Source organism: Anarrhichthys ocellatus, unplaced genomic scaffold (genome assembly GCF_004355925.1).
Source record: "Anarrhichthys ocellatus isolate YVR2014 unplaced genomic scaffold, GSC_Weel_1.0 scaffold4, whole genome shotgun sequence".
In the NCBI taxonomy this organism is placed as follows: domain Eukaryota; kingdom Metazoa; phylum Chordata; class Actinopteri; order Perciformes; family Anarhichadidae; genus Anarrhichthys; species Anarrhichthys ocellatus.
In genome coordinates, this window is record NW_022280034.1 from 11,212,482 (window position 1) to 11,227,039 (window position 14,558).

General features: G+C 47.5%; 1 protein-coding gene across 7 annotated transcripts in view; it reads left to right on the forward strand.

Moving 5' to 3' along the window:
* raraa (retinoic acid receptor, alpha a) overlaps positions 1 to 14,558 on the forward strand; it is a 131,595-nt gene that overhangs the window by 110,332 nt on the left and 6,705 nt on the right. For 4 of the 7 annotated variants that reach the window (XM_031843201.1, XM_031843200.1, XM_031843198.1 and 1 more), the window contains 3 exons: positions 6,120 to 6,268; positions 11,600 to 11,741; positions 14,202 to 14,246. In XM_031843201.1, coding sequence (XP_031699061.1) covers positions 6,120 to 6,268; positions 11,600 to 11,741; positions 14,202 to 14,246 — 336 coding nt within the window. The remainder of the gene's footprint in view (positions 1 to 6,119; positions 6,269 to 11,599; positions 11,742 to 14,201; positions 14,247 to 14,558) is intronic. The other 3 variants (XM_031843204.1, XM_031843202.1, XM_031843203.1) reach the window with 1 other exon arrangement.

Genomic DNA, 14,558 nt, shown 5'->3' on the forward strand with positions numbered 1-14,558 from the left:
GCAGGAGGATCCTCAGTAATCCTCCTAACTCGTCCTCCCTGAAACACGAACGCAGATTCGTATGCCGTCATATCGACATGCATGAACTGAGTGGGAGTAGGGACAAATGGACTACTAGCATGACGAGGAGAATGTCAGCCTGAGTAAGTGGGACAGGTAGGAGGAGATGAAGGCGGAAAGTGGCGGGAGACGGGGGTGGAAAGGCTGGATTCAGTTACAGTGAATATAGGAGGCGTGAGGCTCGCTGTCTGCTCTCCTGCCCTATGTTAACCTCCACTGGCTCTCCTTCCTCTCTCTGGGTGTGTGTGTGTGTTTTCACTTATGCCTGTCTGCCCCACCGCCAGGTTCCTCCCCCTCTCCCCTCCAATAACTGTTCACACTCCGTGTTTGAACACAAACACGGCCGACTGTCGCTTTCCTTACAGCTGTCGGTCTGTGCGTGCCTGCTAGCGCGTGATGGCCGCACGCCCGCCCGCCCTCACCCCGGCTCGTATTTAGATGGAGTGCGGGGCTTTGCCGTCAGTAATCAGTGTGAATGCAATGAGCAGAGCCCCATCAATTTTCAGCAGAGATCTGTTATGACGCTTTGGTAGAGAATGGCAGGATTTCCCTGTAAGCAAGGAAATAGTCCCATTTCCCCCTCCAGTAATTGAGAAGTGCTGACAAAGCATTCCTCTGTGTGTAAGTGTGGGTGTGGGTGTGGGTGTGGGGGTGTCGTTTTCCCTCCCTTTTACCCACTTTCCTGACTTGAAAACCAAAAATAACGCCTGAATATTGAGCAAGAAGTCGAGCACTATGCATGAGTGATGCCCTTCTCCGCTCACTTGTTGGTCCGTTTCACTGCACATAAAAGCTCTTAAGTTTCTGCCAGTCGTCTTTTATGGACACGCATGATGCATTGGCCCACGACTCTCAGGGTTTTGCAAGGCGGTCTCTTTCCCTGAGGCTGTTCCAATGGCCGTCCCACTTCATTATTTTAAGCAAACTTCAAAGCGAGACTTAACGGAGCAGCCTGTGGAGATGGTTTGTGTGGCGTCTCCTCCCAAACACACTCGCTGCATGGAAAGACAAATGGACCGCTATATGGTCGTCCGTGTATCTTACACTTTGACGAGCATGTGTGCATGTGCATGTCCAAATAACCTAATAGAGGCCGGGGGACACAAAGGGCCGTGATAGAGTAGGATTCAACAAAGTGGAAGACCCTGTCAAAGCCCTCCGTCCCCTCTGCCCTTCATTTTCTCCTCTTCTCTCCACCACAGTCCAGCCGGCCAAGCAGCCAGCCTGCTAATGTAGTTAGCTTCCCCCCTAATGATGGTGAAATCTCATTAATATGCTTCACAGCTGGGCCCAGTAACCAGTTCGGGATGAAGGTAATCAAATCTCAGAGGACTAACCTAGAGCTGAACCTCAAGAACTGCTCAGCAGCACTGGGCCGAGACAGCAGAGTCTGGAGGCTGGATAATAGCCGGTGGGCTTGTGTGTGTGTGTGTGTGTGTGTGTGTGTGTGTGTGTGTGTGTGTGTCTGTCTCTTGGTCTGTGGTCTAAAGGCCTTTGAAGTGCTGATGTTAGCCAGGCTATCTCATGTCACTATTACAGCTCAGGCTAGTTCATCATCCGAATAGATTTCATTTCAGTCTTGTGCATATTTGTCCATTTAAGTCCAGGCATGCTGTAATTGCTAATGGAGGATGTGGCTGCGAGGGGCGCGGCTTCTTTCTAAGTGCACTTGTGACTCGTGATGTATGCAAAGTGAATCTGAAGAGCGACATTACAGACCACTCACACTTGAACTTAATTAAATCACCGGTGCTTTGGCTCTGAGTTCAAGAATGCCGCGCCACATTAAGCTATTTAAATATCGGGGTGGGGGGGGCTGCACACGCACGCACTTGCACGTCAACTCTGTGTGTTTATAATACTTGTCAGTGATTGTGAATATAAAAGGAGAGATCTAAGTAATTGGTCACAATTTGTCATATAGAATTGGTTTTATTAGAGAAGTATGTTGTGAATTCTTGGCCAACTCACACATTGTTTGGACCGATTAATAACAGTAAAATTCAGAATTCGATATTATATTTAATACATCCGTTACTTTCAATGTGCCAGAGTTAGCAGAAAGACTGTAGTTTCAGTCAGAGCCAGTGATTGGCTGTGGGACAGACACACCCTCCTTTCTAAAAGGACTTGTGCCGTCTGAACGCAGCGTAGGGACTACTTTGTTTCCGCTGGTTACGCCTGACGGCCTGTGCTGATTCTTCCCGCTCCTATTGACTGGTCTGACAACGTGCCAGGCTGTAGCCTTGTGGTCTGGTTAACAACAATTGCCGTGACTATATGCTCGTTGTGGTGTGTGTGTGTGTTTCACCTCGTCACCAGAGTGCAATAGAGTCCTTATCAGTAACTCCTTACTCTTTTTCATTTCAACATTATTTCCTGAGCTGTGGGATCCTGTTCCTCTATCCTTAAGCAAAGCTTAAGTTATTGTCTCTTCGTGTTTCCTTCTCTTGGCTAAAGCACTGATATTCTAGCCGTAGTGCGAGTATTAGTTACCGTGGTGACTTTTGCAGGCTCCGGCCTGGAAACCTTGCCAGACGCACACATTTCCAGTGTTAACATGTTGCAAGGATACTGAAGAAAGCTCTCCAGGCGAGTGTGAGTCACTCCTCCCAGTGTTTCGTGCGTATGATTTGGTGGATCACACAATAGTCGGGCCTGTGTGATAGTTGGTGTTGATCAAGAGCATTGAAAGCCGGCTGGTGTTGAATAATGCCTGGGTGAGGGCTGCTGAAGGGCTAAGTAGCTCGGTCCTCCCCGCCGAGCCTCCCTGCCTCTCCGTCCACAGGCCCGCCATTGTTTCGCTCCATGCCTCAGCTTGACAGGGCTCCAGAAGCCAGCCATTGTATTTAATTACAGTCGCCAGCCCCCCGACGGACTCTTGTCCTTGTGTCCCAGATTTCCATGGGTGCTCTCATTAAGACTGTGCATTCTGTGTGTGTGTTTATATATATATATATGTGTGTGTGTGTCCGACCGACTCTTGGAAAGCCTTTAGCCTGTGTAAATGTAGGCATGGGTGCAATTTTCATGTTTATGTGTTGGCGTGTGGGTGGTTGGCACATCTGTGTGTCCTGGCGCTCCTACAGAAGGCAGCTTTAACGTGGATGAATAGCTCTCTGGTCCCACTAATAACACAGGGCTGTAATCAGTCCACATCAAGCGAGGCAGAAGAAGAGCGCAGTAAACTGTGAACTGTGTTGTTGTTTTTGTTTTGTTTTTGCTAATGAGAAAATATGCCATGTTATGTAAGGGCTGCTCTGTCTAACGTTAATTTGTTTGACATGATGAGCGTGGCCCAGTGGCGTAGGGCAAAGACGGCCCCGTAATGACACCAGTAAAAGGGCAATGCCAAGCAAAGGGCCTCTCGCTGTTTATCCTCCCTGCTCGCTTTGCGACTGAATCCTTTGCACAAAAATCGCCTCCCATTTTTCCTCCTCAACAGCACTTTAAAAAGGTGCGTCTCCTTACTGCTATATGCATTACTCTACTTGCTGGAAAACAGTAAAATTCCTTTTTATGAGCGTTTGTCCGCACATTCCCTCAAATGCGTCGCTCCTTTCCTTTGAGATTTATAAGTCCCGCTTTTGCTTCACACAAGTTTGTTCAATTTGCTCAGATTTTGTAGTTTTTCAAGGCTTTCAGTTGAAACCTGACAGCTGTGTTTGTTTGTGGGCGTAATGTAGATTAATCTAAAAAACACAAGGGGGGAACATGAGTGAAGTAATACATACAGCATAAGCTTTCCCTCCTTGTGTGTGTACCATTTCTTTATCTCTTCGTCTGTTTTGTGTTTTTGTCTGTTCGCTCAAACACATCATAGTTCTCTGTCTCTTCCACATCTTTGACTTCTCATGCTTTCATTCTTTTAACTCCACCCTTCATCATCGGAAAACTCTCTTCTTCTTTTTCTTCTTCCCATTTTCATTAAAACTGCATATATATTTTCTAAATCTTAACAATCTTAACAGAATCTCTGCTCAATAAGCTAAAAAAAAAAGTGTCTCCCTCCAGGCTGAGGTCGAAAGTTCCCCATATTGACCCATTCACACCAAGAGCTTAATAAGGTTATTGCTGGTGTCAAAGTGGCATCTGACATCTGGGCCTCATAAATGAAATGTCCTAATAACCCCGGGCCTGATCGGGTGTCAACGATGGGTGTTGCAGCTTGAGTTGTATTGCTTTTAGCTTGACTGTCACCAGTCACTTGAAACCCACTTGGATGTGCTGTGTGTTTTCCTGACGGCAGAGATAACGTGCAGGCTTTTTTGGCATGGGCTGGATTTTGGTGTACCGTGCTTCGTCTGTTTTCTTTTTTCCCTCCCAGGAGCCTTGAACATATCTGGGCATCAGGTTGGTTTATTTTGGTTGTTCTGGATCTAATCTTCCCCCTGTGCCATCTGCTGCATCCGCATGGAGATTGGCAGGCTGAGACCAGCACACAGATACTATAAAAGGATTGGAAAGGGTGTGTGTGTGTGTGTGCGTGAGAGAGAAAGAGATGTAGCAAAACTTTATCCTTGTTTTGTATTGCCCGGCGTGCAGTGCGATTAGAGTGGTTTGGTGTGTGTTGTGTCAGGACGTGGAGTGTGTTCCCAGCTGTACTACGGGCCTGCTGAACCAGCCCAATCCGTTAAATATAGATGGCTTATTTACACACCGAGCTGCGAGCGGCTCCTTAGCCGCTTGTCAACCTCTCCAATCCCTCCTCTGTTGAGCCGATGATGCTGCGTGGAGGAACGGGGCTGTGAAGACGCACACATGCGTACAGCATACCTGCATTGATAAGGATGGAGCCACAAGGATTTAGTTTCTAATTTTGGGGGAGGGGGAGTTAAACTTTAGTCAAAGTCCTTGAATGTCGTCGTGTGTAAGTCACCATCACTGATGTCACTGGAGTGTATCTTATTTTCTTAAATGGGGGGAAAAAGCCAGTCTAAGTGAGTTTGTGTGTCATAACTCAGGCATCATAATGGTTTTGGTATTAAAAGGTAGTCACAAGTAGAACACCAGCTCAAAGCCACTCCTATTGGATTACACACTTATTTATTTAGCCGGAGGCCACAGGGTGCAGGGCTCCGCTGTGAATGTGTGTTTTCATATTTGATTAAAGAGCTGTGTGTTTTGTAACACACAGGATATTAAGGTCAAAGTCCAATACATATTACATGAAGGCAACAGCAGGTTACTTCCCCACAATCCTGTACCGCCTCTGTTTATTATGTACTAGCACACAAAATATGGGAGCCTGGCCTGTTGTTTGGTTTGTCATGTTAGTGCTCATTGGGTGAAGACGGAGCACACTCAGCCTCCTCCTGTTTACCGGTCTGATATTGAAAAAGAGAATTAGTTATGTGTTTGGTTGTGGGGGTAAGTTACAAAGGTTATTGAGAAGTATGCTTAGCCTTGTCCGCAGTACTTGTTGCTCTTGATTGGTACCGCGTTTGTTTTTTTATCCTTCAATATTTTCATGCATTCGTGCTTGAAAAGACGGCACCATTTAAAAAATATAAAATAAAAAGCTCAATGCTGTGCATCAAAGGAGAACATCTGTCTTTGAACCCTGCTGGCAAAGCAGCCTATTGCTGTAACGCACACGTTATAATTCCAGCAGTAAATAAGAACTCTCCACAGAGGCTGCTTTCATTGGTGCATTGATGATTTGTGTGTGTGTGTGTGTGTGTGTGTGTGTGTGTGTGTGTGTGTGTGTGTGTGTGTGTGTGTGTGTGTGTGTGTGTGTTAGAAAGTGCTTCCTCTTTGAAGATATTTTGCAGTCTTTCCACTGTCGAATCTGAAAATGACTGATCAAGAAGTTGTCCTTGCACTTGTATTTTTCTTTTCTAAAACACATAGTAATAAAGTGAGTATGTTCCCCTTGTGGTGATTTTGTATTGGATGTTGTCAGCAGCAGTCAGCACCGGGCTTGTGTCAGATCTTTTGGAGTGTACACATGACAATTTGTGTTTGTCCCACTGATATCGATTGATGTTGCCCGTCTGCCGGCGCTCCATCTGATAGCGTTCACTAACCACCCTCTTGTTGCTCTTTCCTCTCCACAGCGATAGAGACCCAGAGTACCAGCTCGGAGGAGATAGTGCCAAGCCCGCCATCACCTCCCCCGCCGCCCCGCGTCTACAAGCCCTGCTTCGTGTGCCAGGACAAGTCCTCAGGGTACCACTATGGTGTCAGCGCCTGCGAGGGCTGCAAGGTGAGACTTCCGGCCTTCGCTCTGAATCTGCCGAGCAAGATGTTTCGTCAATCTTGTAACCTTCATGTGATTTGTAGGGGAGAATATACACTCGGGTCTTCACGTGATGAAAGTGATAAGGCGTGTCATTTTGAGTATTTCGCATCCTTTTGGGTTTTTCCAGTGTATAATGCTGGAATTTGAAGATGCTAAATACGAGATTGGGAGCATTTTTGATTGCCTCTCAACATGGAAACGGCTGAGCCGGCGGCTCGCAGCTCGGAGAAGCTCTGATTGCCCCCTTTTAATGTGGGGAATGAGTCAGAATTGACTACCTTTTCACGGGGAATCATTGACTGACATCGGCTGCTATATTGAATTGCCTAATCCTCGACATGACCTGGACGATGTGCAATCGGCTCTTTCATCACTTAAAGAACATCAACCTATATCTGCACACATTGTAAAACAAGATAACGTATATGACGGACCTGCGTCTAATCGTGTGCAGTATGTGAAACTTTCTCAGCCATGTGGGTTGGCTCGTATCAGCTTTGCTGACGTGTCCACATCGGCCGCCTGCTATCGATACAGTCATGTTACACAAGGTCTGAAGAGGCATTATAACCCCCATATACTCTGTTATCAGTTGGTAGTTGCTGTGTGCATTGCAGACATGTTCTCCTGCTAGTGTGAGCAGCACACAGGCCGCTTTATCTCGCTTCTCCCAAGGCACAGAGCCAGAGTTGTGTAAGCTCAGAGGTGGATAGAGATGAGACGGAGGGATCTGTGGAATCTAATGTAATCTTACTGCCAGGTGCAAACTTTATAAATCCACAATGTCAACATTTCGCAAACCACCTTGGTTTCTTTTGCTTGGTGATCACGCTTTCTTGAATTTACCAAATAGGATTTCCAAAGTTGTGGAGTCTTGACCCTAAACAAGAGTGTGTAAATTCCCTTTTTTCTGGTAGCAACAGCCCTGTGTATAGCAAGAGGAGGCAGGGAGTGGTTTGATGAAGGGAGGCAGCGTGGTGCTGTCGGTGACAGGTGCCCGCTAGGCCCTTTGGCTTATCGACTGTGCAGCCAATACTGTGGTCTGTATGTGTTGCCATATGTGCAGGGATAGGAGTGCTGCGGAAGGACAGGGGTGGAGCTTCGAGAAAAAGCCATGCAGCAGCAGCAGTAAAAAAGAAGAAAAGAAAGAAACAGTAAGGAAGGTCAGGAACTCAGGGGGAATGTAAAAGTGCAGACAAAATGATACAAAGATGGGAGAAACTACAGGGAGTGAGATAGTGGGGGTGAGAGAGCAGACTGTGGTCTGAGAGGCATGAATAGCTAAAAAGAGAGAAGTGGGGATGGTTGAAGGGGCAGCAGATTAGGCTGACGAAGTACAGGGGCCGAGGCTGAACTCATTGACATCGAAAGAAAGACGGGTCAGCGCAACAGAGCGCGGGGGGGAGGGGGAGGGGATAATGAGTAAATAATGCACAAAGAGACAAGGATACAGGAACGCAAGGATTCATGCATACAAACACGTAAACCCTTTAACACAAACCCTCCGAGGGCTCCGTGAAACACAACCTGGTCCCCAAAGACCAAATAAAAAGGGACCAAACTAAGTGAAGGCTGTTTTATAGGGGCGGCTAAACTGCTGCTCACTGTGCTGCTGCCCCATTTTGTGTTTCGAAACAGTTTAGCACAGGCAGGAGATGTGGCAGTGGGTAACCTTGCAAGCTTGCATTTAGTTTTGCGGTTGTTAGCATGTATTAAAACGCATTGGTCTCATAAGGTGTGCAGCAACTCTGCGGCCATTTCAAGCCCCAAAGTGCTTTTATCGTTTCCCCTTATCGGTGCTCCCCATTGTCTAATAGCAACTGATTAAATGGGGTAATACGTGAGATTATAACACTAAATCACAGCCCGCGGTGTGTGTGTGTGTGTGTGTGTGTGTGTGTGTGTGTGTGGGGTTGTGTTCGACCAATATAGAAGTATGAAATCTGCTCTGTGGTAAACGCAGCTCATGTCGCCTCAAGCGGAGCCAATGGTTGTGGAGGTGTAAGTGGTCGCCAGCGTTATTGCAAACTGGCGTCTCCACATCTTGATATGAGGTTTCCGTTCGTCAGGAAGGTCTAACGTAGACGTAGGAGGCATTTAAAATGTAAAATACACAACAGTCTGACACTTAAACGGAGGTCAAATCTCCGTTAACAGTTGTACACTAGATGACAAATAATGATACGTTAAAAGCACCGCAACTAAAATATGAAAGCTGTAATCTAGGTCTCACTTCACCGCGTCACCGCCACCAAAGAACACAACAATTCAGCTGTTCAGCAATATGGCGTTGTGTTGGCTAAAACTGGGGAAACATCCCCAGTGCTAACTAACGTAAGCCGCCGGTCCACCTGTCCGTGAGCCGGCTGTCTGCCCACTCGACACACCCGCAGTGCTAATTTGCAACATTCAGGAGGCCTTCTCCATATCTCTGACTTCAGAGGAGATGACTTGGCATAGCACACTCAATAATTCAACACTACAGGCATGTGAATGTATATGGTTGTCTCATCTGAGACTGGGGTAAGTTGAGGGGTAGCAGCGTTCGGCTTTGCTGCAGCATGCCAAACTACAAAGGCATTTCCTGGGGGTTGTGGCGAACAGAGGAAGCAGGAGGGAGATGTCGAGCTTGGCTTCTTGGAGTCGGCTCATTCGTTTGTTGTTGACGTTCTACCGCCCGCACACGCTCACCGCCATTCCACTTCTTTTCCCCCCTCCAGATATTAACACTTTAACATTAAATATGCATGCACACCCCCTCATGTTTATGTTTTTGTCTTGGAGGTACGGCAGTGCGCGGCAGGCGAATCTCTCCTCTTGGTATCTGCTGCTTTTTCCAAAGTCCCCAACCGCCGCTTCTAGCAAGAATGTCCCCTATTTGCTGTTTTTCAGCCCTCTCCACCAAGCATCCGTCTCTCCTAATGTGTAGGCTGTAGCAGTAGAGCTGCGTAATAGAGGCGCGGGCACACACACACACACATATACACACATGCACGGACGCAGTGGGAGGCTGGGAACGCACTCTTAATCTGGGCACAGTGTGAAAGTCACGTAAGAGAGGATTCCTGTGCTTCCCTGTGAACTCCCCCACCCCCTGCTTCCCTCTTAATAAAGCATTTCCTCACACACATGCAAAGTAGAAAGCACTGACACACTCATGAGTGCATGAGGCTCATAACGCACACTCGGCGGACAGCCGCGAATTCAAGAGCACATGACGGATGCGATCCAGTGTGTGCCGTGGCCATTCACTCCTCTTTCTCATCCCTCTCACCCCTCTCGCTCTTCTTGCGGCTCTCATCTCCTCTAAACGCTGCAGGGTGGCTGACAGGCCCGCTGAGGGCTCTTGTCGCCGGGTGGATTAAGCGGTGATACAAAAAGAGGCTTAAGGGCCGCAGGAAGCAATGACTCCGAAAAGGAGGGGGGGCAGGAACAGCAACAGCCAATCGGGAGGCGCTGCCAGGGGGCACCTGGGCCTCGTGGTGAGAGGAGGGAGTAGGTCAATCCCCCTGTGACACTGGGGTCAGGGTCAGGGCACCGTCAGATCAAAGGGCACGTGATACATGCACACATAGAAACACACACAAAGACCACGGACTTATCCCCCAGCATCAGCAGCGGGAATTAACGTCCAACTACAAGCCTTGTTGTTCTCTCCACTTTGTTGTTTGTTCAGGCCTCACCGCTCTGTAGGGAGACACAGATGAGTCTGTGGGTGTCTGTTGGAGGTACAAACCTGGTGTACCATGGTGCATGAAAAGCAGGACTTTGATAAGGTTTTCTGTTATCATTAAAAACGCGTTTTTATGCGACAGCTGCTTGAAAAGCAGATGTGAGGCCTTGTTTGAAATCCAGACAGAGGGTTGACGATGTGACCCCGCTGAGGATTGAAACGCTTGCTCTACCACCCTGGAAGCGAAGTCTATCATGTGTGTAATGGAAACGGTCACTAGTTCATTAGAAGCCTGATCCACTTCCACTCTGTGGTGGTGGTGGTGGACTGGAGATGTGAGAAGAGGCTGGTGATCCGGGAGGGACGAATTGTGGGCTTATGTCCACCGGCCATCTGTCGGCTAGCGGAGCTAATCCCTCGACATGGGATGGGGCTCCCTGGAAGGTTCCCCCTCCGCACCGCACTCCGCCCCGCCTCCCTCTCTCCCTAGCTAGCCCCCTCCCCCCCACCACAACATAAACCATGTCCCACTACGTCACTTCAACACTGACGGTGACCTTTATTACGTTCATCCCGAGCCTCGCTTGCCGAGCGCTGATTTGCATTGACCCTTTTTTTTTAATCTCTTTGACACACAAGGGATGTTTAAGGTCAGAGGTCAACAAGGATTTCATCGGAGTTGCGTGGTATTAAGAAGAATATAAGTGGTGATGCTAATCGTCTTATCTATCCGGGAGAGATACTTTGCTCCGTTTCTATGTCTTGCTTTTATGCAATCAAAACATAGTTAGCTTCCCCAAAGATCTCTCATTCCAGCTCAGTGACCAAAGATGAGCTCATTATAATTCATCCTCAACCTGAAGCGCATGGACTAGATTTTTAAATGTATTTTCTTTGATCTAGTTGGATTAAAAAGGCAAATGAAGGGATTCCTTCTTTGTTCTTACACAACACTGTGTTCAGCCTATGTTCTCCCTCTCTCTCTCTCTCTCTAATAATACACGCTTGGCCTGGATCTGGAATTGCTTATTTCTGGCTGTGTAAACTAGGCCACGGTTATATGGCACCTAGTAACCCCTGTGCCTTTTGCCCCCCCCCCCAAAGCTTTTGGTCCTGAAACATCTTCATATGAACTTCAGTGTTGTGGTGGCCCCCTGTTTGAGCGGGTGGGAGACCCCATGAGATGGTGACAATTCACTGATTGTTCGTCTCTGTCCAGATTATGTCACGGAATAAGCCTTTTTAAGGACTTAACTGTTTGGAAGTTTATTGCCTTTTTAACTGCAGCTGCATGTGGCCACTCTGCACGGCCTCTTTTTAATTTCATTCTTTAACCTTGTAAGTAAGTTAAGTTATTTTGTTGTTGTTGTTGTTGTTGTTGGGACCAGATGAAAAGGGACACGGTGAACATGAGGCGAGAGTTTGCACAAAGCAACAAAAGAACACAATGAAAGCAGTAATGTGGATAAATAAGCGGGGAACAGCCAGCAGCACAACTCTTAATTGCCAAGTAATTTAGCCATTTGCTGCTCTATTTGCTAAGATAGTCCTGTATCCCTCACCCTTTTGGCAGCCATCCCACTGCTCTCTCTTCATTATCGCTCTGTCTTTCTGTCACACAGGGCTTCTTTCGGAGAAGCATCCAGAAGAACATGGTGTACACTTGTCACCGAGAGAAGAACTGCATCATCAACAAAGTCACCCGCAACCGCTGCCAGTACTGTCGGCTGCAGAAGTGCCTGGAAGTCGGGATGTCCAAGGAGTGTGAGTATAAAAGCTGTTACCCACAACTCCCTGCTCCTCCCACAAGGCTCTCCGGGGTCGAGCACAGACCTCGTCATAGTTGTTTAATCCCAGAGGGGTCGGCATGATTGTTACCACTGCAGGACGTCGGAAGCCGCCACATTTGTCGACATTTGTTCCACGAGCAGCGTTCATTATTCATGCGCACACATATCGGCTTTTGGAGGTGACTCAAGTGTGACTGCACTGGGCGGAGACCGCATCCTGTCATTTTTTTTTGTCGTTTTTCTGAGAAAATCTTGTGAAATCAAAGCTGTTGTGATTCCTCACACATTGATGCTTTTAGTTGATTTTTTTTTTTCATTTTATTTCGAAGAGAACATCCACCGTAAGAGCGAGACAAAGGGCAGCCGTGATGCAGACTGGCAATAACAGTCGGGGTGTCGCCAGGCTTGGCAGGACTCTGTGATGAATATGTTCTCACCTGCCGAGAGTGAAAGAGCAGGCGTCTGCTCCCATCATTGCACCCCGGGGGCTGTGTGAACACACACAAACACACACACACACACACACACACACACACACATACGCGCAGGCAGTCAGACTTGATAAAGTAATTGGAAGAGGTGTGACCGCAGAGAACTCAGAGGCCAGCAGGGTTTTCATACACTGCTATACACAAAGACACACACTTGCAATCATTTTACACATTGCCAGAATGTGTGTAGGGGACACGTTTGTAGTCGTGAACGCTGATGAATGCTTCGTAATAGAACATGTATTGTGAATAAGCATTATGCAGACTGAGTGTAGCAGCTCTCCTCCTCCCACAGGCTTGTTTAAGCTCACTCCACCATCCCTCCTGTCTTCCCAGCGCTATTTACCTCATCTTCCTGGGACAGTGAGTGCAGGGAGCACTCCCTATGCCTCAGCACTGTGGCTTACAGTAAAAGAAGTTATCCTCTGAGCTCCTTACCTTTGAATGGGGCCATTAATCATGGTTAGAAGGATCACAGCAGCCAGCTCTTTTAGACACACACACACACACACACCAACACACAAACGCACACAGCACATGCAGGAGCAATCTGCTGGAGTTAGAGAGCCATCTAGTGGTGAATAACAAGTACTGAACAAGTCAAAACCGCTAAAATGGTTTTCTGACTGGAATGGAGGCTTGACATTTTTTATTATCGGGTTGATTTGGAGGCACCCTTGCTCGGCCGCTTTTGGTTTGACAGCAATGCCTTTTTGTGACTGCGGTCATTTTGTGCGCCGATCGCTCGCCCTGTGTCCTCAGCAGTGACTTTGGAGAGAGGAACTGGTCTGGACTGGTGAGGAAGGAGAGGCCGGCCATCTGGGGCCAGCAGGGAGTCTCTCCGCCTCTCTCCTACACACACACACACACACACACACACGAGAACACGCACACACGAAAATGCATGCTTGCGCGTAATGTCATGCACACACTATCCAATTATGCACATGCAAGGTGACAAACACAAACCGATATGAACAGAAATGAGCTCGGACAGCTCCACTTACACACCATACACTCTCTGTCACACACACACACAGAAGGTGGACCCCCTGCTAGTACCGGGGGGGACGTCCGGGTGACCTTGTGTCCGTCGGCAGACAGCTCCAGACGACAGAGCCAGGCCCACTGCCAGGTGACAATGCCAAGCAAGATCGCGTCAGGACGAGGGAGGGAGGGAGGGAGGGAGGGTGGGGGGGGGGAAGGGGGGGAGGGGGGGGGGGCAAGTGGAGGATTACAAGAGAAACGCCTGTAAGCCTGGTGCCACGTTATCATCAACCTGACAGTGTGTGGTTAAGGAAGACCAAGACTTGTGGTCAAAATGAAGGTTAACGTTGGGGATTCAGGTCTCGGGCTTTAGGTGTCGGCCGATACTGTTTAATCAATAAGCTGTGTGCCTCACTGTGTGGAAGAGACCAGGATCATACTTTTATGTGTAAGGCAGCATCAGGCTTGACTTAAGCATTGCTTTCCTAAGAAATACATAGATATAAATGTACTGAATGATTTATTATTGAAATGGTATTGGTGTATCTCTAATTAACGTGCAATTAATCATGAAAGAAAATGAAGTCCGCAATCATATTAAGACGTTGAAATGTTACTACACATACGTTGCCCTTCGCCTATTTCAGTGATTCCCAACATGGGGTTCATACAATTCAGCAGCATAAAACATAACGTTTCCCTTATTATGTTCTGTTTTTATAACTGGTTTTACCTCATCAGGTCTCAAAAATATATTTTCTATACTATTTGAGAAGGTAAAAATCACTCTTTGCTTGTAATGCTGACAGCTTATAGAAATATGTACATTTTGATAAGAGGTAGAGAGTTGACTTTGCTAACTGTTTTATTTAATTAGCCAGATAAAAAAAATGTGAATGAGTGGAAGTAACTTTATTCCCACAACTGACGCTTCTCCATTTTACATCTTTTTTTAGTTTCTGGTTCAGCTGCACAATCCTCGAAAACTGCTATTTATGTTGGTGAGTTCCGACCAGTCACCTCCCTCCCTTTATCATCCCCTCCCCCTCACAAAGCTATCGCCCACATGTTCCTCGAGGAAGGTATTATTCAGCGATAGAAAAAGGTAATAAAAGTAAAATAAGATGAAGCAAAGAATGATGGAGAATGGGAGGATAACATCAGCCAGAAAGGCAGGACAGTAGAGAAAGATGAAGGCTGTGAGAGGAAAGAGTATTGAAGTCAGTGTGTGAGTGAGAATGAAAATCTAGTGTTGAGAGAGCAGACGGGTGGGGGGGGGGGGGGGGGGGGGGGGGGGGGGGTGGGGGGGGGGG